The following is a 27,903-nucleotide window of genomic DNA, read 5'->3' as shown; positions in this document are numbered from 1 at the left end:
TTGTGTCCGCTAATCTTTTTAGACTGAAAACATGTACTCTATAAATCCAATTTAAAAACTTTATATGACTTTTAAAAAACTATAAAACTATTATTTTTACCCCAGTTCCACAAAAGAAGCCTTCAGGCTATCAAGAGGAGCATGAGATAATGAAAGCAGGGTCATTACATCTTCTAAGAATCCAACTAACAGTTTTCGGTCTTCTTCCTACAGAGCAAAAAGACTGATAAGGAATTTCCAAGCAATCAAGTAGAATGAAAACCATAATATCATATTTATAATTAGAAAATTTTACCAAATAAGGGGAAAATATTCAAATTTGGAAGCATTTTAATTAAAGATATTTAGTAAGCATATCTATGATCACAATAATATGAGGACAAATACTATCTTGATTCACAGATTTAGACCTGTGCTTCCAATATGGCAGCCACTCACATGTGATTATTTATATTTAAATTTAAATTAAAAACTAAGTAAAATAGGGGCTGGCCTGGCGGAGTAGTGGCTAAGTTCGAATGCTCTGCTACCGCAGCCCAGGGCTCGCAGGTTCAGATCCCGGGTGTGGACCAATGCACCCCTTGTCAAACCACGCTCTGGTGGAGTCCCATATAAAGTAGAGGAGGATGGGCATGGATGTTAGCCCAGGGTCAGTCTTCCTCAGCAAAAAAAAGGAGGATGGCAACGGATGTTAGCTCACGGCTAATCTTCCTCACCAAAAAAAAAAAAAAAAAATTAAGTAAAATGAAAGATTCAGTTCCTGAGTTGCACTAGCTACAACTGAAGTGCTTAATAGGCATGTGTGGCTAGTGGCTACCTTATTGGACAGCTCAGATATAGATTATTTCAATCATCGCAGAAAGTTTTATTAGTTGGTCCTGATTTAGAACATAAAAAGGTATATTCTTTGATTAATATTTACCAATTTTAGTTCTCATTAATTTTGGCTCTAAATACTTAAATACAAACTACTAAAACAATTATTCCCCTAATAGTAGAAAATTGATTTCCAAGAAATTATCTTTGCAATATCTTAGTGGTGAGAAGCTGCATGCTTGCTGAAATACAAACTATTGAGTTCTTAAAAGAAGCAGTAGCACCCTTGATTAAAAAATAATCTATATTTTTCAAACTTCATTAACAAACCATTATTATTTTCATCATCAGAAAACAATTTTCTTTTTTCTTATATAGCACTCTATTAAGAAATATGTTAGAAAAAGCAAGTCTGCTAAATTAGGAAAGTTAAAAAAATAACTGTATGTTAAATTAACCTGAATCTATAAGGGAAGAGAATCTGACATTCTATCAGGAAGTAAATATATAATAAATTAGAGTCAAGTTTTTTTGTCATTAGGGATATATTAGGTCAACAATAAATAGCTTCTGGATATATCAATAGATCCATGAGGAAGACTGGATTACCACCTATCACTTTTTTCTACACAGTCAGGTTTATTTAGAATGAGGCAGAGATAAAGGACTAACAAAAGTAATAATCAGCATCAATAAAGGATGGATACAACAGTTTTAAAACATGACAGCTTACTTAGTGAAAAGCTCAGACACTGACAAACCACCATCAGAGCTACATCGGAATAGAGATTTCACCCATTTTTAGTTGCCTACTATGTCAAACATACAGTATTCATAAATTTGGAAAACAAACTAAATCTGAAAAACCTTAAGTGTGAAATAAGAGCTATGAAATACACTTCTAAATGAACATGGATCTTTTTGATTTGAAAGTTGACTATAATTCTATTTCTCATTTTTGAAATCTCAAGAAAGGTAATATTACTTATGTACTTGAGTCAAAACAGTTTTTTTTTTTTTTACCAGTGACTCACCCTAACAGAAAATTTTAAGTAACAAAAATATTAGCTGCTGGTGCATGCTTCCTAACACAAGTAACCCTGGCAACCTATGACAGCTACCTCAATTCATATGTTGTAACAAGCTGAAAAGTTCTTATCTCCTTAGATATTTGGGCTTCTTGTAGTGACTCAAAAGACGTCCTTATTGATTTATTCCACAAATCTATACTGAGGGCCTACTATGAGGCAAATCTTGTACTTGCTACTTTATTATGCTTTAAAATACTATTTATGGTCAAAATCAACATAGTAACCAAACTTCCAGAGGTTAAAAAAGAGAGAGAAAAATATTGACACCACACTTGTTATTATGCTGGAAAAGCTTCCAAAATTAAAGAGAGAGGAGAATGGTATGCACACTATTGTGCCTGGCAATGTGCTAAGACTTAATTTCCATGAATTTAAGAACAACAATAGAGACAGTCTATTAAGCTTACATGACTTAAAATATCCTACACACAGAGATTCTGTGCATATCTATATTATGAAGCAGTCTTAGAAACTAGTGTAGAAAAGAAAAGTTTAAAAGAATACTGTGCTACTTTAACAGAGTTGGAGCTTCTATTACAAGCTTATCACGTGATACTGTAGAACTATATTTTAATATTATAAGATGGCTCAAATCTGTTTTGGAAGAAGAGTACAATAAATATGAATTTCTGTACTTTGAATTCAAAGAGCAAAAGAAATAAGTTAGGTATTAATGGGGGAAAATTCAGGTAAAAACGTCTTCCTTTTTGATTCTCACATTCTAATTTCTAAAAATGCTTTATCCTGAGTCCATATTTCTCACCTTCTTGGTGGGACTACCTCACACTTATAAACGACTGATACACTTTAATATATGTCACATGTTATTTACTTAAAACAATGTTAAGGTGCGTGTGGTAGTCTGTTATACTGGTGATCATCAATGAACCACACCTCCTGGTTCACGTCCTTGTTTAGTTCCCTCCTCTTGAATCTGAGCTGGGCCTGTGACTTGCTTTAACCAACAGAATGCAGTAGTAGTGATGTGCTAATTTGAGGCCTAAACCTTAGCCAAGCAGATTCTGCTTTTGCACTTTTGGGAGCCATGAGCCACCATGTAGTAAGTCTGGCTCTGCTGCTCCAGAGGCCCCGTGGAGAGAGAGAGGCCCTAAGACTACATGGTACTAGTAGTAGTACTACTACTACTACTACTACTCAGCCATCCAAGGTGAGTCCCCTGTCGACCAACCAGTTGAATGCAGCAACAAGAGTGACTATCAGCAAGACCACCAGAAGAAAGGCCCAGCTAAGCAAAGCCCGTGAACAAATAAAAGGGTTAAAATAAGCCACTATGTTTTGGGGTAATTTATCATGCAGGAACAGTTAAGAAAAACAAAGTACTATTAAAAAGTACTTTGCTAAAAATGATGACAGAGTACAGTATTCTCCTCTAGTGTTTTGTAGTTTGCTTTACCTAATGCATGTGCTTTGTTGTTATTTATGAAAAAGTTATCATGAAACACAAAGAAACTGCTAATTAAGTAAAATCCAACACTTCTAACAAAATATCAAGAAGCACACAGTCTTTAAATTTATTTGTTAAATGGAGATTTTACTTGGACTTACTCAAACATGCTCTCCACTATAAGTTATTTATTGAATAAAATGAATAAATAAATTTTGTTTTCCTTTACAGGTAACATTTTCACTTATATACACATTAAAAAGATATAATATTAGGTATCCTTCTAAATAGAAAGTGCTTTTACATCTTCCAGTAAAAGGATTTTTTTCCCTTACCTGAATATAACACGTAAGGACTCCTGTTGCATAAATGGGGACGGTAGCTTTAGTGAGGACACCATTTCCTGCTGAGGAATCTAAAATCATTAAAACAATTTTAAAAATCCGATTATGTTTTAAATGTAAAGGAAAAAGTCATTAATACAAATTATATTTAAAATTACAACTGGTTACAAGGCTTAAAAATAAATATTATCATTACTTTGGAAAATATTTTGATTAAAACACATAACCACTATTATTGTAAAAATACAACTTAAAACTTTTTACAGAGCTGTTAGCATAAACATTTTTGATAGATGGGAAAAAACTTTAATAACCAAAATTAGATGCTATACTCCTATTTCCATAATCAGAAATCAGGGCTTTCTTTAAGAATCTCCCAAGGGCCCATATAAGCAGGCCTTCATAAAATTTTATGCTTTCAATTTGTAGTATTCAGCAAAATGTAAAGGCACTCAGCTAAAAGGAGGTGCCTAGATATATAATCTGCTTCCAGAAATGAGATACTACCTAGTTTCCAGTACTAGACTAGTTCCAGAGCCCCTCCTGAATCCTCTATAGGGATTTCAGCCATACAGAACCCTGACTATTTTCATGGAGGATGGAGGAGTCAGGTTAAGTAAGGCAGGGGGAGGGGAGAAAGCATCCAACCACAGGTGAGCCCCTGTGACTACTATAAAATAAGAGATTTTCTTATGATTTCAAAAGAAAAGTTCCACAGATGATATGACAGTTATTATTTACAGCACCAATAGCTCTTGCTTATTGATATTTAGGCACTGTTTTAAGTGCTTTATATTTGCTTTTATGTACTCAAAAATTTTTTATTACCTTTTTTCTATTTTTATATGGTCTTAAATTCTTTTCAGAAAGTAGTACATAAAGAAATTGAGTTGAGGGGCTGGCCCCGTGGCCTAGTGGTTAAGTTTGGCACGTTCTGCTTTGCTGGCCTGGGTTTGTGGGTTTGGATCCCGGGTGCGGACCTACACGACTCATCAGCCACACTGTGGTGGCAATCCACATAAAAGATAGAGGAAGACAGGCACAGATGTTAACTCAGGGCTAAACTGCCTCAAGCAAAAAAAGAGGAACACTGGCAACAGCTGTTATCTCAGGGCTAATCTTCCTCAGCAAAACAAAACAAAAAAAAACTACAACCAAAAAAACCCCAAATCACTAAGATAGGACTGAGATAAGAATTACCTATACACTCAAAAATCAACCAAGTTAAAAAAAAAAAAAAAAGATTGGGGCTATACTTTTTTTTTCCTCTAAAATTTTCCACAATTTATTCCTAGAAACTAGAAAAATACACAAGGACATCAGATCCACACATAAACGAGTTCTTAGGCCAGTGGTGCTATATAACTAGACTTCTTAAGACAGATGAGTGAAAACTATCAACAGAGGAGCTGGAGCTGCCCATTTAAGTCTGTAGTTTCTTTAAGATCTCATGTTTCTTCTTCAAAATATATATGCATATCTTGCATTCTATTCCACTATGTTTAATTTTTAAAAGCTTTAAAATAATTATGAATTGGATGCTCTTTATTTTGTAATTTTCAGTATCTTGAATATAACACTTCAAATCTACAAGGGTATAAATATTCCCTTTTTGAGTTTGAGAAGCTCAGCCTTAGGTCAATTAGATTACAATGAAGGTAGATATTTACAATCAAATTGACAAAGACTGACCTCACTACCACCTCGTGGGAAGGATATTAGAAGTGACACGGTTTTAAAACCAAGAACTCCACAGTATAAATGTTCCTTTTCATTGTACTTGCTAATTCATTTATACAACTTGCATATAATCAATATAGTATTCTTCCTTAGTAAAGAGATTCAATTGTTTTTAAAAGTAATAACGAATAAACTTACCAATGTTTTCTTCAGACAGTCTTAAAATCTCCTGGAACTGAGGTTTTACCTAAGCCACCCAAAGAAAAGATCCAAAAAGTCTCAGGTTCAATGGACCAATTGATGATTAAACAAATAAAATGTTTGTTGCTGCTACTACTACTACTATTTATTTTGCTTTATAGACTATTGATTCAAGTGGTCAGAAATGTGATAATTTTTAAGAGACTTAGGATAAAAGAAAAATAAAGTTACTGAAATTAACATCTTTAGAGACAAAATATTTTAAAAATCAATTTAGATCAGCAAATGTTCTGAAGGGCCTTTGGTTTCCTTCACTAAATTAAAATAATTTCCAAGATGATTTTAAATTCTTGAAATACTATGTCCTAAAACTGAACTTGATGATAGAAAGGTGATTTAGGTAGATATTATATGATCAGAATTATTGAAAAATTATCCGTATTTAAAAGGAATAAAAGGGAAATTCCATTCATTTAGGATATTCAATAAGTAACATATTTATCACGTGATATCTATCTGCTTATATTAGTCTTTTATTTTAACTTCCTTAAAATTTAAATTTACACATCAAATACAGAATTTAATTTTAATATTTTAAGCTAGAGCAAATGCTTGTTTAAATTTTTTATTAACATTATCACAGATTTCAGGCCACTGAAGTCAACCACTTATTATTAAGTGCTAAAGTGGACTGCTACTTGCTTTTGTAAAAAAAAAAAAAAAAAAAATAGCTACTTCTTTTGGAGATGTCAAACATTTTTTTGCCAATATTGATAACAGTAAAATCAAATTATATTTGTTTAATAATTAGATGTTAGTAAAAAATGTAAAATGATCTTGTTTCTTCTACAGTAACATCAAGGTCTGATTTTTGCCCTCCTATTGGCAGGTCAGGCACATTAATTTACATATTCAACTTAAACTGAGGTGAAGATTAAAGATTAATCCTTAATTAAAGATTAATCTACAGAATCATACTTAGAAAGCTAAAAGACACTGAAGCAATCTCTTCATTTCACACATGAAAAGACTAAGCATAGATAAATTATTTATTATAAGTCATAAATATAACAGGGCCATAACCCATTTTCTGAATTTTGTCCAGTTCACTATACCAAACTGTTTTGCTTTAAATGTTCCAATAACTACAGATTTAATAGTAAAGACCTATACAAAATTCTTACCTTTTAAATGTCTTGATTAACATTCGACTATAGCAACTACATCTTTTTATGTTTTTATTAGGGCTATAAAGAACTGGCTTAACAATATGCTATGAAGACAAACTGATTAACAGGATTAAAGAAGAAATTGATACCTAAGGACATTCCAATTTTAATATCTAAAACTACAAAATAGGCCTGGCCCGGTGGCGCAGTGGTTAAGTTCGGCGCACTCTGCTTCAGTGGCCTGGGGTTTGCAGGTTCAGATCCCGTGTGCGGCCCTACACCACTCATCAAACCATGCCTTATCAGCATCCCACATACAAAATAGAGGAAGATTGGCACAGATGTTAGCCCAGGGCCACTCTTCCTCAAGCAAAAAGAGGAAGATTGGCAACAGGTGTTAGCTCAGCGCCAATCTTCTTCATCAAAAAAAAAAAAAAATCATAAAAAATAAAACCACAAAATAATCTGGCTAGGCAAATGAGACAAATGATACTTTTGGTAGTGATTGAAATATGCAGCATTTATCTCAAGTGTCCATGCCATTCTAAGAAGCTGGTATCCTAGTAGAAAGTCTTCTATATAAGCCACTTTGGTTCCACAATAGCCTGAGGTTTTGACCAAAGTGGGCTAAGCAAATAGCTGCTTCCTGAATCTGTGGTAGATGGTAAAGTACCAGAAGCATATTCAACGGACTGCTGTTGAGTTCCCTAGCTGATAATTCCTACGCTGGAAGTCTTTGAGTCCACAGTGAGTAGGTTTTATATCCAAATCTGAATAGAAACTAAGTTTAGGTTAAACTGAAATATCAATAAAGATAAGAATATTACTGACTAGAATTTTCTTTTACGATCATCGTTTTCTAAGATATTAAAAGATAATTAGAGTAAAGGAAGGGCTCATGCTTTTATTTACTGTTACAGCATTAATTAACATATTAGATTTCTATGCCTCTTGCATATAAGAAAACATGGAATATAAGTTTTTACCTTAGTGTTTGTAAAAATTTTGCCAAATGTCCGGCAAAGGCGCCAGAAAAATCTGGAGAATTCATGGACACAGGCAGTTGAAGTAACATTAATTTTGCCAACTATTTCTATAAGTTGTGGCAACCTGAATATGAAAGGAAAGAAAAATAGGCAGGGGATACATATAAATTACTGTTTCCTTGCCAATTTCTGAAACAATGCAAATCTAACAACCTCTTCTGTTTTGCTTTTCATAGCCAGTAAAATTAGAAAGCAAAAGAGTTGTTTGGGACCCTTTGAAAAGGTCTCAAGTTCACATTCTACTCTATAAACTTCTTAAAATAAATTTTAACTGCTTGCCATAAAATATACGAAAACTTAATGGTAGAGTTCTGAGTATGGAGACTCAAATCAATGCATTTCATGCTTCACACAAGAGCTTGCCTAACATGGCATCCATTTCAGCCTCAAAAATGAGAGTCTGGATGTAGTTTAAAATCCATCACCACTATTAGACAACAAGGCCAGACAGATCCTTTTGACATAATATCGCAGTACCATTTTCACAGATAAATAACTACATATTCAATGGAGTAAATCTCCTCTCCTAAAGAAGTTTACCATAGACGACGCCAAGTTATGTTTTGTTATATTCTGTCCAACAGTGCCAAGGCTGAATATAGTGAGCTATCTTTCATTCAACTGATTGGGGTGTACTAAATAAATATGGAGGTGGTAACTTACAATTGATTGACAACCCATAGCAAACTCTCCCAGCCTGTTGTACCCTCGTGTTCCAGCTGGTAATCATAAAGTTGTAGTAGCACTGCCAATTGCTCACGACTTCCAATAATAGTAGACACATCTTGAAGAGGCGACATAGGTCGAGGGAACCTAGTCACTATAAATAATAGAAGCAAAATAAATCATGTGGAAAATGGCAGTTTGGAAAGTAAGGTTATTCTGTCAAAAGGAGAATAAGGTTCTTCCTCCTGATGTTTAATTAGCTTATTATAAACTTTAAATATAAAAATGAAATATATTAATCAAATCATTTTTAGAAAAAAACGAAATAAATTCTTGTCACATGTGAACAAAGTTAACAAGTCTCAAAAATTAAGATTTTATGAGACTAAATAGTTTATTAACCAATACTATAATGAAACAGTTTGCTAATGAAGAGTAAATTTTCATTTAGGTTAAATTAAAATTGGCCCAAAGATAAGATCTTAGCTGAAATACGGATTTGAATTTGGTTTTTAAAAAAATAGAAATACTTGTAATTCCAACTGTTTTTTTAAATGAAATAGTAAATATGATAAAATATTTCCTTCAGGGAATAAGAAACTAATAGGCTAATAGCAGGGAAAAAATTGTTTAATACCAGAGAATAATGATTGAACTGAACATTAAAGCTTGAACTGAACAGGTTTCTTAAGCATTTAATCTCCAATATTAAATGCTTTATTTTTAAAAAATTTCTACAGTTTGATAAACATTAAGTTAATACAAAATATTAAAACCAGTGACCAGTAAGATAAGGCAAAATGTACTATAAATATTATAACCAGGGTCCCATGTATACACTTTAAAAGTTTTGGGGGAAAAATGAAAAACTTACTTTCAAAATTATGTAAATAAAACATGAATACACACTAGCATATTTTTTTTTCTCTTGCCAAAGTTTATTTAAATTATGGTAACTGGATTTTTTTTTTAATTAATGTCTTAATACACACTAGCATATTTTAAAGTTTGAACATATCAATACAACTTATCCTATATATCATAATTAGAACCCAAAGTTATTAAGGGAACACTTCTTGGATGGCTATTAAATGAATAATGCAGGCTAACAGCTCATTAACTGTGGGTCAGAAACTCCTAATGGCCCAACAACTACTGTATAGAGGCTAACACCCTAAAAAGACACAAATAAGGATGAATTAATATGCTTCTCAAAACATATTAATGGCTTAATGATAATTATTAAACTTAAGAAAATATGAAATACACTTATTCTAAAAATACTCAAAGACAAAACTATCTTCCTACACTGCCCAGGCTTTTAACAATATATTAAGTACAGATAAAGGTTATCCCTTGCTAGCTGAACTCTCCTATTTCCTATCATAATATAAAAACAAATAAATGAATTTGGGTTACATGGTATCCCTTGCTATCCAAGGTTTCTGCTTGAATTCTCACTATCTCAACCAGGGAATTAAATAGATTTAGATGGTAAGGGATATCTGTACTTCATATTTCTATATCATGTCAAAGCATATCTGATATAATTTCAAACATGGTTATATCATATTGGTCACAATCTGCTATACTATGATGGAATGAATGTTATTCCTTCAAAAATAATAACAAATTATTGAAAAATAATGGAATAGTTAAAAGTAAAGTAGATAAGTCAAGATTTACTGTAGGAAAAGTGAGGTCCAAAGATTTAAAGCTAGGTCCAATAGAAGCAAAACAATGTCAAGATATAAGCAATTACTTGGATAACTCAGTTATTACATACAAGCAATAAGAATGGTCCAGGAGCCTCAAACATTATTCTACTTAAAAGGATTTTTAAAAATTTGAGCATCTAACTTATAACAATACAGAAAGGTCCCTAGAATGCCATTTTTTAGTAGTCTGGCAAAACAACAGCATTTTATTGTCAAGAAAAATAACCACAGTTATCCAGCAAAATAATAGCTGTTATGACTCTTTAATGTATCTCCCCCTCTCACTAGAATGTAGGCTCTATGATGGCAGAGATTTCTATTTTATTCATGAGTGTATCCCAAGTGTTTAAAATAGTGCCTGACATAAATATTAGCTAACACGGTGGAATAAATTGGTAATAAAAATATTTACGTGGGCTTCCATTATTTAAAAGAAAATAAATCTTCACTTATAATAAATTATATCCCAAATTATATGGATGTATATAAAGATACACATAGATATATAGATAGATCCTAAATAAGGATATAATATTTCCTCATTTATAATAAATGCATTATAACCTAGATGTGGGTATAGCCACTGTTAAAAGTCAGAGAGTCAAATTAAGTCAACAAGAACTGAAAATAAAAGATTATTTTTGGTATGATGAAGATATAATCACAAGAAAAGGTCACATAAATACTAGAAGGAATATGTTCTGGATGGTAAAGCAGTTGTTTTGAAAATTTTCTAATCTCCAGCACATACTTAGCAACAGGTGACATTCAAGAATTATTTATTAAATAAATGAATGAATGAATGAGGGCAAATGTGATGAGCTGAACTGTGTCCCCACTAAAAATTCATCTGTTGAAGTCCTAACTGCCAGAACCTCAGAATGTGACCTGATTTGGAAATAGTGTTGTTGCAGATATAATTAGATTAGAGGCCCACTCTACTCCAGTAGGACCAATCTTATAAAAAGGGCGAATTTAGATACCGAGACATACACAGGGAAAATGGAATGTGAAGCTGACAGCAGAGATGGGAGTGATGCATCTACAAGCCAAGGAACACCAAAGATTGCTAGCAAACCACCAGAAGCCAGGAGAGAGGCATGGATCAGCTTTTCCCTCACAGCCTTCGGAAGGAACCAACCCTACTGACAACCTGATCTCAGACTTCTAGCATTCAGAGCTGGGAGACAATAAATTTCTGTTGTTAAAGCACTCAGTTTGTGGTACTTTGTTATGGCAGCCCTATCAGACCAATACCGCAAGATAGAAAGAGACAGAGAGGGAGTTACAAAGATAGGAAAGTCCCTAGGCAGAGGAAGTGCCTTACTGAGTGAAGGGGTAGAACCTGAAGTAGCCAGCTGTGAGTGCTTTATGAAGACTTATCTTAAAAGTTTGAATTTTCATTCTTCTCAATAATATCATTTTAAAATATTAAACTAACTCTACCCTATTCTCAATTTTCCAAGTAAAACCGACATTCAAACAGTATATACCATTTTTATGCTGTGCTTTGCGTATCCTTGGACACATTGCTTCATATCCCAAAGATTATAGGTAGCCCACAGTTTGCTTTGTATGAAAACTGCAATTCTAAAAACATTATCTATTGACGTTCTTGATGTTATAATTCTTTTGGCTATCAGAAGCCAGTAAGAGACACAGATAATTTCACAATCTGAAAAAGCTACAAAGGGATCTCATACATAGCAATAGCTTGTCTACAGCCATTTATCCTGGGTGTCAGGTTTAGTGGGGTTACCAAGTGCCATGGATCAAAGGTCATTTACTGGTTAGCTGGACATTGAGATAGGAAAATATTGGCTTTTGCTATCAATTTACGTATTTCTGAATATAAGTCATATACCTTCCTTGGAAAAAAAAATTCTGCTGCATATGCTTATATTCCTATCAAGGACATAGTAGGAAAGAGTAATTACATTTACTTTCCCCTAATGAAAATAAGGTGAAACACCTGGGGAAGAAAAAAATATAAAGAAAGGGGAAATGACAGGGTTTATAAACTGGCACTAGTAACTATTAAGTGAATCTTTTCATTGATTCAGCTCTATTAATAAAAAATATCCCACTTATTTCAGCCACTGAAGAAACAGTTATAAAAAGACTATAGATTACGAATGGAAAGAAAGTATAAGTATTATAAAATAATACCATGAGGCTGATCCATAAAAGATGAAGCCATATAGTTTACCTTAGATATCATACAATCCATGACCATGAGATTCCACACACAGAACACACTTCAGTAATTATAGTGTCATATAAAGTGATTTTTAGAACTTTAATCAAAAATAATTCTTTGGGAAGCTAAGCTGCTGATATTCTATACCTTCCTTCCAGAATTTAAGTTTAGTACCTTCTATCTGTGGCACTTCACCATGAAGCTTGGCTTTGCTGGAGAAAGGAGCATTCTGTAGCACTAACGCAAAGAGAGATGGGATCAAGGACTGTGAGGCAGAAAGGTACATGTGGAGCTTATGTTCATCCAGCCCGTGCTCTCCTTCCTGAAACATAAGGAGGTAGAAGCTAATTTTAGTCTTTTGAAATTATGGTTTTATGATGTCCCTCCTTTCTGTGGCAAATAATAAAACATTTAAGAGCCCATATGTTAGACTTATAGCATAACACCTAACAAATCTTCATTTCTCTAAGTACGTGAAAATGTGAAGAAGCACTAAGGTGCTGTAGAAGTAACAGAATCTTTTACATGGAAAACTTTAGGGTGAACATCAGTCATTTCCATTTATATGGAACTTCTCTACAGGTTTTTCTTTTTAGAGTGTCTTATCTTTTGAAATTTTGTAAGTTAGGATAAAGAAATGAAAGGGAGCCACAGGAATTATTTAAATGCTCAACTGTTAAACCAGCAGCAGCGCTTGTTACTTTCCCTCTCCTACTTCCTACCTTCTTTTATAGATTTGGTGATATCTGTATTTGCCAGCATTGAAAGCATTTTAAAATAATTCAACACATAGACAAAAAGTAAGAGAAGAAATTTCAAAATGAAACAAAAGAAAGAGGTAACAGAGAGAGAGAAGAAAAAAAAGTAAAAGGATCAGTATGGTATGTAGAAACCAAATATTAAACTGAAAAATAGAATCATTAGAGATGAGAACATTTTGCTGTTGAAATCCACTTGAGATATCATTACTATATTATAAAATAACAACTGTGTCAGAAATACCAGATACACAAATTATTCACTATCAAGTTTCAAATTTATAATTTCTTCATGTAAGAATTACTATCTCTGGTGAATACTGCAGGTAAGTTTAGTAGAAACATGGAATTAGCCATGTTATGAAATGGAACAAGAAAACCCATGTATGAATAATTCTCAGATCAGAGGAATGCAAACATTTAAAAAATACTTTAAAAAATTCCCTAGGTTTCATAAAAAGGAGTACTTTAGTCTAGTTGTCTATTTATAGTGTTTTTTAACACCCATTTTAAATTTTTAGAAAAAATACCCCAATTTTTAAATTAAATAAATACATGTGTATACATATAAGACCATCTACAGAGTAGTTATAATGGTTTATGTAAGAGCCTTATAGATCCTTTAAAATTTTGGGGTAGACAGGGCAAGAGTTTGGAGTCAGAGACTGATATCAGATCTTGATTCTCTCATTTTACAGCTGTGGGACCCTGGGCAAGGTACTTAAACACTCAGTTTCCACACAAAAACCAAAATGCAATTCAAAGGGTTATAAAAATAAAATAATATATTTTATATATAAAGTATCTACCTTAACAGCACATAACAGGCATGAAACAAATGTTAGTTTTTCTTCTAGACTCTAAAAGAGATTTTTAGTACAAAAATTAAATCAAGAAATTTCTATCTTCAACTTTTCTTTAATTCTTTTACTTGGGAAGAATGAAAAGTTCATTTTAAAAAGTGACGAAATGAACTATTGCAGAGAAATAAACACAGTTAAAGCATTGTGACATCATGTAAATAAGAAAGCTTTAGAGGCTCATATTTTAGTTATCTCTGAATTCTGGGAACTGGAGCTGATACTTTACCTAAAATATTTAAGTCTTCAGAAGAGGCAAGGAAGAGCTAGCTTTCTGAATAACGTTAGTACAAGTTAGTTCCACAAAGGTGCTATTTCAGCTAACAAACTCAGATCATGCCCTTTCTCCTCCGGCTTCAGCAAAGCAAAACTTCCTCAAATCTCTCTTGGCTCTAGTCCAACAGAATCTTTAACTGGTAATTTATTAGATGTTTAGCTAAGTGGTACTTTCTGTCTTTGCTCCCCAACATTCTCTTAAGACGCCTTAGAACATACCTTTCAAATTTTTATAACCTATATAAAAAAAGGAAGCATTTACCCTGAGAAGTTTTTCAATCTTGTTCAGCAATGTAGGTATAAGATGAGACTGTAAATTTCCAAGTTCTGTGGTCCAGGCAGCATAAGCTGGTAAAAATACTTGATGTGTTGCACTAACTACTCTTTCTGAGGGATCACCCAAGGCTGACAGCAACAATTCAAAACCCTGCCAAAAGGAAACAGGCAAAATGAAGATTTTTAGAAAAAAAAAAAAAAAAAAAACCTCAGTAAAGAGTAATAAATATACACTGCAGTACATTTAGAAAACATTTTTAAGCAAAAAAGAAAGTCGTTCATAATCTGACCCTTCCCATTTTCTTTAAAGAAAATGTCATGTATCCATCGACAAGGAAACCAAAGATAAAGGGCAGTAACCATGGCATGCTTGTTGCCAATTTCCTGCCACAAAGCTGTGGCAGATACTGTAAATGAATCATAGCATTCTTTCCTTTGAATTGCAGAACTGAAATCAAGCAGCCAACTCCAAGTGGTTAAAGTTGACATACCTGCCATCCCTACTATAGATTACAGGGTATCTGAATTAGAGATTTAGAATATTATATTATTTGGAATTTTATAATGGAGTAAATGGAGTTCATTCTGAAAAACACACCTGTTGATATTTGTCTGGATCATCAATGTATCCCATAATGATACCGAGGCTTTTGATCACAGCTTCTCTTACTAAATCTGCCTTATCTTCCATTAACATCTGTTGCAACATTGAAAGAACCAAGGAGCTACGAATTTCTTTCTGAAAATAAATAAGAACATGTTTTTACTATTTATTTACACTAGCAGCAGAAAAATACAGAAAATAATATGACAGACATCCGTGTATTCAAAATCCAGACTAAATATACATTAACAATTTGCTATGTTTGCTTCAAGTCTTCATTTTTCAAAGATATAAAACATTACAGATACACTCTCCTCCACCCTCTCCCCCTTCCTCCATCCTCCCTCTCTAGAGATCCACCCTGAATTCGGTATTACTCATCCCCCAGCATGTCTTTATATCTTTACTAAGCATGTGCAAATCCCTCAAACCCTTACAGTGCATAGTTGCAGGCACTTTTGGGAAATCAACAAAGTCAACGCTCTGCTATAAATGGACAATGACTCTTCTACCACTACCTGTTCAACTCAGGGAAGAGCGTTGAGAGTTTTAATAATAGGAGGAATTACAAAAATCACTCTGGTAATCAAAACATTTGCCTGGGATAGGAGTGTGGAAACATTATAAAATCCTGATGTTCCTATTTTTTGAAGAAGTGAGAAAAAAAATTCAAACAAGATGATAAAATATGAGAGTAAACTTGAAAAAGAATTGTAGTGTTATTTTCAGATGCTACTGTTTAACATAACGTCAACCACTGTTGTGTCTTAGTTTCACACAATTTTTTCCAGTTAATAAATGTTAAAAGAATGTTTTAGCCTAACTAATGGCTGAAGTTAGAATAAAGAGTTATCATTATACAAATTCTTGCATCTCCTTCCCATCTTTGTACCATTATTGTGATTTGATCAATTTATAAAATTCTTTAAACTTAAACTTGTTTAGGTCCTTTTTACATATAACGTTAGAATAAAATAAAGATAGAAGATGTGGAGGACGGCCCAGTGGCGCAAGCGTTTAAGTGCATGCGCTGCGCTGTGGCGGTGCGGGGTTCACAGGTTTGGATCCCGGGCGTGCACTGTCGCACTGCTTGTCAAGCCATGCTGTGGTGGCGTCCCATATAAAGTAGAGGAAGATGGGCACAGATGTTAGCTCAGCGCTGATCTTCCTCAGCAAAAAAAGAGGAGGATTGGCATGGGATGTTAGCTCAGGGCTGATCTTCCTCTCTCTCTCTCTCTCTCTCTCACACACACACACACACAAAGATAGAAGATGTGACCATTTTCATAAATTCACAGTGTGATTGGGTATGCAGAGCAAGGTTTCCAGACATTTTTAAATGACCTAGTTTTTGTTTTGACTTTTTAGAAACAAAAATGTATGTAATTTTAGCAAATTTTGGTTACCTTTAGATTGGTGAATATGCCTCTTGATATAGCCTTGTTTATTTATCCTTTAGGCTAAAAATTGCCCCCCAAAGTGCCTTAAAGTATCTTAAAAGGGCTTCTTGGTTGGTATCAGCACAGGCAATAGTAAATTTCAGCTGGGTATTTGCTTCACACTGATCTGGGCTGAAGTCAACCGGGGCAGTTAGTTTTAGTATACCACAGGGAACCCACAGGACAAGTCAGCAGGCATTACTCCGTTGAAGCCATGACCACACTGAGATTTTACTGTTTACCACTTATAGTGGGGTACAAGGCAAGTAGAGATCTATGGAGGAAACATTAAGTTTATTCTTAATACTGCTTAGTATTCTAGTTATCAGGAGCAGTGTGGAATAGCTTACTTATTCTTTGTGAGAATGTGATATTCATTTCTGTCTTGGAACAATAAATAACAGGATGCTCAAACTCATGTATATCTATCTATATGATTTACCACAACAATAAGATACCAGTTTTCTCCTATAAAATAGGAAAACATTAAAAAAAATTTCATCATGCCCAGTTCCTGGTGAAGGTATGAGAAAATAAGAACTCCAATGCACTGCTGACAGGAGTCTAAGTCCATGCTACATTGGCTGGGGGCAATTTAACAATGTCAAAATCACAAATGAAAGATGTAGAGGTATTAAACGTATGAGAAATTAAACAAATGCACAGATACGCACACAACGACCTGTCAATGGTGTTACTGTCAGGGATACAGAATACTATATATAGTATTGATTAATTTTCAGTAAGAAAATTTTAAAGGATATGAAAATGCAAGCTGGTATATGCATAAATTTTTATTTTCTGAAAGCATTAATTAAAAACTATTAACAGTAGATATATATCTTCGGAGAGAACAACTAGGGGCCAGGGAAGGGGAGCCTTTGATTTGCATTTTATTCTTTTCTGTACTGTATGAAAATTTATTTATTTATTTATTTATTCATTATTTTCGTGAGGAAGATTGGCCCTGAGCTAACATCTGTTGCTAATCTTCCTCTTTTTGCTGAGGAAGATTGTCCCTGAGCTAACATCTGTGCCCATCTTCCTCTATTTTGTATATGGGACACTGCCACAGCACGGCTTGATGAGTGTCCACACCTGGGATGCGAACCTCCAAACCCCGGGCCGCTGGAGCACACGAACTTAACCACTATGCCACCAGGCCGGCCCCTGAAAATTTATTTTTAACCAAATAAAAAAAATATTGTTACTGGGATTGAGACTATGGATTATTCTTTTTTCTTTTTCTGAATTAAAAAAACATGATAAATCTTACTTTTTAAAAAGACAATTGTTTGACTATTGGTTACTCATTCTTCATTAAAGAATATGAGGTAAACAGTAAATGCAATATAAATAGTTCATGCATTATTGTACAATTCCTTTTTTTGTACCCCTTTTTAAGAACAATCTTACAAAAATGACCCTTTAAGGCAGAAGTCAGCAAACTTTCTGTAAAGGGCCAAATGGTATATACTCTTGGCTTTGGGGACCATAAGGTCTCTGTTGTAACTACTCAACTCTGCTACTGCAGTGTGAAAGCAGACACAGACTAACCATAAACAAATGGGTGTGGTTGTGTTCCAATTAAACTTTATTTATAAAAACAGGATATAAACTAGATTTGGTCTCCAGGCTGTAGTTTGTTAAGCTCTGCTTTAAACTATGGTTGTTTAAAAATAACTGTGATGTCACCTCATCCTGCTACCCCTTCTAAGCCCTGGACCTACTGGAAGATACCTAAAAGGACACAATAGTCCAGTGGTTCTCAATCTTTTTAGTTGCAAGATTTCTCTGGTCATTTAACAATTAATAAGCACCTCAAACAGCTTTTGTTTGGGTGGGTATTATTTAACGACATATATCATATTAGAAATTAAAACTGAGAAATTTAAAAATATTTATCAATCCATTTAAAAATAACAATAAACTCATTAGAGGTTAACATGAATAACATTTTAATGAAAATAACTATTTATAAAATAAATTAGTGAGAATGGTGTTGTTTTACATTTTGTTGCAAATCTCCTTAAATCTGACTTAAAAGAAAAGAAGATAGGTAGATTTTCTTATCTGCTCTGCATTCAATCGTTGTGATATGTTGTTTTGGTTCGTTGAAGTATTTAAGAAAATCTGGCCTCACACAGACATGTAATTGAAAAAGGGAGGAGTATTTTAATAGCCTTTTCTGATAAGAACAGATATTTTACTTTGATTCTATACTAAAACTGGACAAGTGATAGTTTCTTAAAGGTTAGTTGCAATGTGGAATCTGAATGATATGGTTCATTGCTAATAAACTCTTTAAACCCTGACACATTCAATTCCCTTGGTCCACTTTGGACTTTGCCTCTATTTTTCACCCAGGCATGATTTTGAGTATTATGCACTGGTCATTTCAGAAATACCAGATCACAGAGTTATGCAGACGTTCTTCAATATTGACACATTTTATTATAACCTCAAAAAATCATATTTGTTAGTCTCACCACTCTTAAGAAAAGTGTTTACATACTTAGAAGTTATCAAGCTCACAGTGATGGATATAAGTTTTCCAAAATTCTTGTTCTCACTTAAAGTTCCAATTTTATCATTGGCAATAAATGCTGTCTACTTGTTTTCCTTGAAGTGACAGGTGCATTTTATTCATTTTTATGAAAATGTTTGCCAAGTACCCAAGTCTGAATAACTGTAGCTTGTCAGTGGTCTGTCGAGTAACATCAGCATTCCATGAAAACAAGCAGCTAGGTCAGCTCACAACTCAAACTATTTGAAGTGCTTTTCCTGAAACAGCCATGATACTTCAGTACACAGCAAAAGGGCTTGGTATCAATATTTTCCATTTTATCACATAGAATATAAAAAGATGCACACTCAGGGTCAAAATTTAGTAGAATTAACAATTTTACTGATTCATCAAGCTTATTTTGAAGTGAAATTGGCTTTCTCTGTGAGTGCATGGCACTGAAGAATACAATCATTATCAGTACACTTGGGTGTCACTGCCTTGATCAGTGCTAATGCACTGGCACTGTTGCCCATTACAGCTTTTGCACCAACAGTGTAAATGTCAACACAGAGGAAAAGACAAAAAATGTTTTAATATTATCATGAAAATAATTTTCATCTCATGGATATCTTTGAAAGGATTTCAAGGAAACCCCCAGGACCCTAAGGCCACACTTAGAGAATCGCTGATACAGTTTAATGTATCATGCAAAATGTTAATGTACTTGTCTGCAACGCCATATTGTATCAATGTGAGCCTTTTCTTTTTGGCTAATCTTTTTCCTTTATCAGGATAGCATGCCCTAGGAGAATTTGGATTAAAATGTATAAGACACTTGAAAAAAAGTTTTCTCTAATATTAAAAAGGAAAAAAGTTTTTAAGAAAAAATGACAATTCTTACAGGAAGGTAAGGTGCCAACGCTCCACAGGATTCTGCCACAAGTAGTCGTCTTTCTGGGTATTTGTGATTAATCTAGAGTAAAAAATAAATAAATCAAGCACAAACAATATAATATACCCTCCCTTCTTTCCACAGAGAACTATTTGTCACCACAAATCCTATTAAGAATACAATAAAGCTTCTTTCTTTTCCACTTCTGAGAATCTCTGTGTGGCTATACCTGGATCAGAAACAAGGGAATCAGGGAGAGACTAAAAAATGAGGTCACAGGGGTTATCTGTTAAAGAAAAAAGATAAAGCAAAGATGAAAATTTGGCAAGGTGTCTAGAGATTGTGGGCTTGCCTAAGACTAGGCTGTCCTTAGGACGTGAAGAGCAACTTCCTCTTTCCCTAGCAACATTAGTATATTTTTTAATTTGGAAAACCCAGCTTCTGGATATTATAGATATGGTCAATAACACGTGCCAGGAACAACTCATTGGTCCTCTTTTTTACCTAAGGGATTAGGAAGTAAGTTAATCAATGATTTAACCAGAACCCTTGACTAGTGATAAGATTTTATTTTTTAAAGTAAGCAGACTTCAATCCATTCCTGTTTGCATATGCAAGATGATGAGGTTTTGTTACTGTGATGACTACACTGAACCATAACAAAAAATAACAAAAAAAAATGACACATACTGGGTTTTGTTCCCATATGTCTTCTTCATAGAATATAAATCTTTCTTTGACTGGAAAAGAAGTATATCTGTTCTCATATTCCCATATGAAAAGGTGACATAATTCATTAATGTATTGGATGCCTAAAATTAAAAAAAGAAATTATATAGCAATCTACTGGGCAACAAACTGGAGGTAGGCAGCTAGATAGATCCCCGATATCCACGTTTACTCAGGTTATAGAAGAGGTGGTGGTAGAGATGTTTATAACTGACATCTCTGAATTAAATCTAATCCAGAAACAGTAACCTCAAAGCAGAATGGTTTGAATTTCAAAGTATGTTATTCATAAACTTTGATTTTGCTTTTCTTTAGTCTAGCTCAAGGAGTCTCAAAATTAAATGTACATACAAAAATCAACTGTATTTCTATATAATAGCAATGAGCAAACAATAAAATTAAGAAAATTCTATTTACAATAGTATCAAAAAGAATAAAATACTTAGGAACAAATTAAACAAAAAAGTGTACAAATTAGATTGTGAAAACTGTAACACTGTTGAAGGAAATTTTAGAAGACTTAAATAGGGCCAGCCCCATGGCTTAGCGATTGGGTGCATGAGCTCTGCTGCTGGCGGCCCAGGTTCGGATCCCGGGCGCGCACTGATGCACCACTTCTCCGGCCATGCTGAGGCCGTGTCCCACATACAGCAACTACAAGGATGTGCAACTATGACATACAACTATCTACTGGGGCTTTGGGGGGCGGTGAAAGGAGGTGGATTGGCAATAGATGTTAGCTCAGAGCCAGTGTTCCTCAGCAAAAAGAGGAGGATTAGCACTGATGTTAGCTCAGGGCTGATCTTCCTCACAAAAAAAAAAAAAAAAGACTTAAATAAAAGGAAACACACCCTAAATCATGGACTGGAAGGCTAACTATTGTTAGGATGGCAATATTTTCCAAATTGATCTATAGATTCAATGCAATCCTTATGAAAATTCCAGCTAGTTTCTTTGCAGAAATTGACCAGTTGACCTTAGAATTCATATGGAAATTCAAGGGACCCAGAATAGCCAAAACAATCTTGAAATATGAGAACCAAGTTCAGGAGGTTGGCTTTCTTTTTGGGGTGATAAAATTGTTCTAAAATTGACCATGGCGATGGTTGTACAACTCTGTGAATACACTAAAAAACATTGAATTGTACAATTTAATTAGGTGAATTGTATGTTATCTGAATTATATTTCAATAAAGCTTAAAAAAAAGAAAAGAAAGTGGAAAAAACTATTAAAAAATTAAATGTACATATGAATAACTGTATAGAATTGGAAATTCAAAGTTGTATATGTTGTTTCTAAGTTAATTTGACTTTGGTAATTTACAGCCTCCCCCTAAATTAGTATGCACTACAATCTATAGATGATATAAGGGATGACCAGAGATAATTATAACTATATATAATGTTCACTTTAAATATTGAATCTAGATATGACTCCACTAAATTTTAAAGAAAAAAATGAATATTCAAGGAAATCAGAAATAGAATTCTAAAAGACCTTATATTTTAGCAATATTCCAGAGACCAATATTTTTTCTTAAGAATAAGCAACTAAGCTATTATAAATAAGGCCATGAAATTTGTCTTCATAAGTAAGAATTCCATCTTTTTAAGATGGAAAAATAAGCTGCTTAATGACCTAAACATCAAGTCTAGAAAGTCAATGACTCTGAGTTCTACAGAGGACTGGAATGTTAAAATTCGATAGAAAACTGAAAGTATTGTTAGTAAATAATGAGTTGAATTATAACTACAAAAGCCTCCTACATCAAAGGTTTACACTTTACATTCTGTATATCTTCGTAATAGATACAAGTATACAATACATGTAAGATATTATTTCTATTACCTACCTACATACACACACCCTCCTTCTTGCTCTCCCTTGAACTCATCAAGCACACTCCCACCTCAGGGCTCTTGTATTTGCAGTATCTCACTTCATTCAGATCCTTGCCTAAATATCTCTTTCTCAGATTTCTCTGACCACCCTTTCTAAAATAGCATTCTCCATTACTCTCTAACTTTCACCTGCTTTATTTTTCTTCATAGGTTATAACACCACAAGACATCATATCATTTATTTGTTTATTCTTATCTCCCCACTAGGATGTCTTTGTCTTTTATTCACCACTGTATCCCTAGTGACTCCAACAGTACCTGGAAATGCAACTAGTGTTTCTTAAGTATTTGTTGGAAGAACAAATAAAACAAAAGCATCCCAGAGCATTCTTAAGCAGTATTATATCACTGTGCTGGGCTATAGAAACAGCAGCATAATTTATATCCCACATATTTCCTAATGGCATTTAAAAAAGATAATATGAACATTTATAATAAATTAGAATATAATAGGTAGGGGAAAATCCAATACAGTTATTTACCTGTTCCCAACACTGCGGTAAAAGTTCAGCTTCTACACGTGTTGGTCCAACATGACGTGCAAATGCCACACAACCCGTCAGTATCATTTGCCTGAAAAATAATACAAATGAGTAAAGACTTGTATTTGCATTAGAAAGCACAACTAGGACTAAGGGCTAAAAAGAGTCAGCTCTGTAATTCACATAAAGTACAATATTTTTATACAACCAAATTAGACTTTTCCAACAATAGACGAGGGTGTCACCAAAAGAGTGAGTTCCTTAAGACTAGCTCCTCCAGCAGTGGCCACACCATTTGTGATATGTTGTGAAGGCATTCTCTATTGGTGTGAAGCTGACTCTTGTAACTTCCTAAACTAACTTCCCACACATGCATTCTGAGATTATAATATGTCTGATGCTTAAGCTTCTACTGAACTTCAGTTTCTAGCCACTAAAACAATCAGTGATCATTTCCCCAGGATTTCTATAATTAAAAACTATGGTATCATATTAGTAAAATGATATTTCTTAAATCAGAATTTTGGGTATTGTACCCAAGATAACTGTGGCAGGCAGCTTATCACTGGCTTCCAATGACATCCATCTCCAGATATTCCTGCCCTGTATAATCCCATCTCCTTGAGTGTAGACTAGACCTAGTCTAATGATTTGCTTCTAATGGACAGAATAATGGCCAAAGTGGTGGGTTGTTACTTCTGAGATTAGGTTATAAAAGTCTGTGACATCCATCTTGTGGGACTCTCTCTACTGCCTTCTCAGCTGGCATGCTTTGATGAAGTATGCTGCCATGGTGGAGAGGTCCACGTGGCAAGGAATTGAAGGCAGCTTCTGGTCAAAAGCTAGAGAGAAACTGAGGCTCTCAATCCAAAATCCCATCAGAAACTGAATCCTGCCAATGACCAACCATGTGAGTGAGCTTAGAAGCCAATCCTTCCCCAGTTAAGTCTTCAGATGACTATAGCCCCAGCCAAAAGACCCTGAAGCAGAGGACTCAGATTAACTGACCCACATATACTGCAATATAAAAATGAGTGTTATTTTAACCACTTTCTTTTGGAATGATTTGTTACAGAACGATATATAAATAACCAATAAAATAACCTCACTTGAATTGATAGATTTGTAACTTAACAAGAATATAAAATTTCAAGTAAGATTTTTTACTCTTCAGAATGAAGTTCCATTTAAAATGACTTCAAAATTGTAAGTTTTTCCACTTTTGATTGTCTAAGACTTCAAAACAGTAAAACTTGATGGAGAAAATAATTACATTTTCAATAGATGTTTTAAAGCAGTCAACTTCAAGGAAAACCAAAATAGAATGTTTAATTCATATTAATTTACCAAATCAACACTTTAAGACCAGGGTATTTCTCAAAATATGTCAATTTAACTTAAACTGCAGAATGACTTTAAATTTCTATTTAGTTTAGCCAAATTAACTATAATTGTTCTCTCAGGTTGAGAAGAATAACGACAGGAAAAAATATTTAGACAACAACAAGGGAAATGTTGAGCCAATATGTCTTCACCATATATTGCAGCTTCTTCTCACTTACCACAACCTTGTAATTTTCATCTATCTGATTCCCCTTTATATTTATATCATTGCCTTCTATGCCTATTTCTCAACTTTTCTTTTGCTTTTCTACTTCCTTTTACTTTAGGAAGGCAAATAAAGTGAATAAAAGGAAAATGGAAAAAGAAATTCCCAAGCTTTACAGACAGCACTTTAGCTGCCTATTCCCCAATGAAAATTTCCTAATATTTGATAATTGTTTCTTTCCCACTAGTGTCTTAAAAGAATGAAAAGGCATATACATAGGTTCCATCAATGTTTGATAACTGTTAATATATGAACTTTGGTGAAATTTAAGCATTTCAAACACTTGTAAGAAGTATACACTTGTGTAAAACTTTCATGTGAAATGACTTTAAATCCTGAGTCACCATCACTATATTAAAAATGTACAAACTTGCTGAAAAAATGTTAGGCCTCTCAAAACAAACTTCTTAGCACAGTTAAGATTCAAAATTCTAAAAAATATGACAGTTTTGAAATACAGTTGAAAACAGAAAAAGTCAGATGGCCTATAGATTAAAAGCATTGGAAACAGGCTCCTGTGATGGTAAAAATAAACATTGTTCTAACTTGTGGAAAATCACAGGACAAGGATTCTTTGACTAGTACCTGACACAGGTAGAAATATGGCGTCAATTACAGTTGTTAGCAAAGAACTGGCAAAAAGCACCATTATCGAGCTTAGAATTAAGTTTCCTTAGGATACAATCAAAGAAGCCTGAGATTCATTAAGTAAGGAAAAGTAACGATTGATTATATGCCAAATATATTATGCTAACTTAAAAATTTTGCTTTGTTAATTTGTTATTCACATTATATAAAGTTAAACTATTGATTAGTATATTTTAATAAATAATTGTATTTCTGTAAGGTGAAAGATTTAAATGTGGATGTGAGCACTTAATTCCTGACATCTCTTGACCTGAAGTAAGGCTAATAGCTACTTTTGGCCACCAGGTGGCAGCTATTAGCTTTACATGCAGAGTCAATGAAAACTATAGATCTAGAGGTTTTTACCTTGCAAATCTACAAACAACATTGTAATAAATGGTATTTAATCATTAATTAAGTTACCAAGATAGGGAATAGTGTTTTTTAATAAGAAAGTAAAATATTAATTTTCCTATAGAACACCATCAAATTGTCCTTAGAAAACTTGCAGTTTGCAATGAATGGTACTAATACAGTAATTTAAATCTTCTTATTTTATTTGACTAGCATGTGAGGGCTGCTGGTGTAGATTAATCTTGACTGGATCCTGAAAAGGACATGTTTCTCCACTTGCTCAGGTATATTTCGGTAACAGCAAGAAAGAGATTTATACTTATAGATTTTTAAAGTCTACATGATTGTTTTTATTCTCATAGTTGAGCGATTCCTTGTATTTTAAATTTTAAGCTTGACTTGTTTTATGGTTCACTCTTATGATTTTCTAACATTCTCAGGAGAGGTAAAAACTGTAACAGTCAGTAAAATAAATATTGAAATTACATAAAATTATCTAATTAAGGACAATTCTATTGTTTTGCAAAAGTATAAGCAAAAATCATTTTTTCATTAAGATAGAAAATTATAACAGAAAAACATCTCAACTGCCCTATTTTATCCAACTGGTGCTTAGTTTATCTACCCATCCACTAGGATGTTTCGTTTACGTTCGTACTTGCACAGCTTCACTTAGTGTTTAAAGGTTTTGCTCTCTGAGGTAGACATCGATTACTATTTCTCGATCAAAACCCATGCCCCTTTCTTCTGGAAAGCAACCCTGATGTGTCCCCCTTTCCCTGACCACCCACAGGTATAACTAATTCTCCACACAGGCAACCTTGGTTGTGGACACTTGCCTTAGGACTAACCAAAAAAAACCACTGTAACCCTCTAGTCACACAGTAATTGGCTTACAGATAGCCCAGTGATGCAAAAATTCATATATTAAATATTTTATTTCTTGTAAAGCACAACCATTAAGATGCCATGATGTGTTTAGTTCATCTGTGGGGAAAAGGATGAACATTTAGGAGTTCTTGGAGATCAAACGTGAAGGATAAAGTCAAAAAATATTTGAATTGGGGGCCAGCCCAGTGGTGCAAGCGGTTAAGTGCGAGCGCTCTGCTGTGGCGGCCCGGGGTTCGCCGGTTCGGATCCCGGGCATGCACCGATGCACTGCTTGTCAAGCCATGCTGTGGCGGCATCCCATATAAAGTGGAGGAAGATGGGCACGGATTTTAGCCCAGGGCCAGTCTTCCTCAGCAAAAAGAGGAGGACTGGCAGATGTTAGCTCAGGGCTGATCTTCCTCACCAAAAAAAAAAAAAAAAAAAAAAAATTGAATTAAAAGTCCAAAGGTAACTAACACAAAAGCGTACAAACATGAGCAATTAGAGTTACAAGAATGAAAACACACAGGTATTGTGAACGGGGCCAGTGCTGCCTCCGTTTATTAAAATAGATATTGGGAAGCAAAGAAGGCATTTAGATTAAACTGCTAAACTTGATGCCAAATTACTAAAATTAGTAAACCAACATTATATTTATTCCCCAAAGAAGTAATCATACCCACCTTTGCTCATCATCTGGCCTCTTGATCAAATTGAAAAGTATGTGAAGAAGCTGATCTCTCTCTTTAGGCTCAGGATGTAGGCATGCTGTACACAATATGAGGGGGATCAACTCCTAAAGAAATATGAAGGTGGAAAAATTCAAAGTAAAAATGCATTGCAGAATATTCTTTTTTCCCAGAGTATGCTTAAAAGGACATTTAAAGTGAAATAAACCTCAACATACAAAAGAGCAAATTTTAATTTTATAAGGTTGATAATTCAAGAGAAAACACTTAAACACACATTATGTGTTGGTTGTGCAGAAGGTACAAATCACAATGTAACAAAGTTACCTAAGATTGAACTAACCTCGTTCTCTTATCCAGTACTTCCCAAGGGTCTACTAGTTTTTACACTAAAGAACATTCCATCTTACTATAATCTGATATCGTAATTTTGAAAGTGTTTTTAAACAAAACTTGCAGAAGGTAACCATATTTTAAAACTTACAAAGATAACAGAAAATAAAGACAACTCTTCCCACTTCTACAAGTACAATATAATCTGTCTTTATTAAGATTAGATATAACTAATAATTTTGTATTCTTAGCACCTAATCCAGTGGCTAATTGAAAAGAAGACCATTTCCACGGATGCTGAAGGCTCTCAGTATTACTACAGAGTATCAGTAGAATGTTTTATGCTGAAATAGAAAAT

The 27,903-nt window shown here is 33.8% G+C and overlaps 1 protein-coding gene across 5 annotated transcripts in view; it reads right to left on the bottom strand.

Moving 5' to 3' along the window:
* RELCH (RAB11 binding and LisH domain, coiled-coil and HEAT repeat containing) overlaps positions 1 to 27,903 on the bottom strand; it is a 116,854-nt gene that overhangs the window by 31,208 nt on the left and 57,743 nt on the right. For 4 of the 5 annotated variants that reach the window (XR_015554336.1, XM_087439313.1, XM_004422599.3 and 1 more), the window contains exons 11-21: positions 27,207 to 27,319; positions 23,064 to 23,154; positions 19,960 to 20,031; positions 15,105 to 15,245; positions 14,493 to 14,657; positions 12,511 to 12,658; positions 8,416 to 8,572; positions 7,693 to 7,816; positions 5,535 to 5,583; positions 3,648 to 3,727; positions 101 to 207 (exon numbers count right to left, since the gene is read on the bottom strand). Coding sequence is in view for 4 of the 5 variants with exons in the window: in XM_087439313.1 (XP_087295439.1) it covers positions 101 to 207; positions 3,648 to 3,727; positions 5,535 to 5,583; positions 7,693 to 7,816; positions 8,416 to 8,572; positions 12,511 to 12,658; positions 14,493 to 14,657; positions 15,105 to 15,245; positions 19,960 to 20,031; positions 23,064 to 23,154; positions 27,207 to 27,319 (1,247 nt within the window). In the remaining variant the exon portion in view is untranslated. The remainder of the gene's footprint in view (positions 1 to 100; positions 208 to 3,647; positions 3,728 to 5,534; positions 5,584 to 7,692; positions 7,817 to 8,415; positions 8,573 to 12,510; positions 12,659 to 14,492; positions 14,658 to 15,104; positions 15,246 to 19,959; positions 20,032 to 23,063; positions 23,155 to 27,206; positions 27,320 to 27,903) is intronic. The other variant, XM_087439312.1, reaches the window with a different exon arrangement.

The sequence above is a fragment of the Ceratotherium simum genome, chromosome 14 (assembly GCF_057802395.1).
Source record: "Ceratotherium simum simum isolate JZ-2026a chromosome 14, ASM5780239v1, whole genome shotgun sequence".
NCBI classification, from domain to species: domain Eukaryota; kingdom Metazoa; phylum Chordata; class Mammalia; order Perissodactyla; family Rhinocerotidae; genus Ceratotherium; species Ceratotherium simum.
The sequence above is the reverse complement of the archived record's forward strand: the minus strand, read 5'-3'. Positions and strand labels throughout refer to the sequence as shown.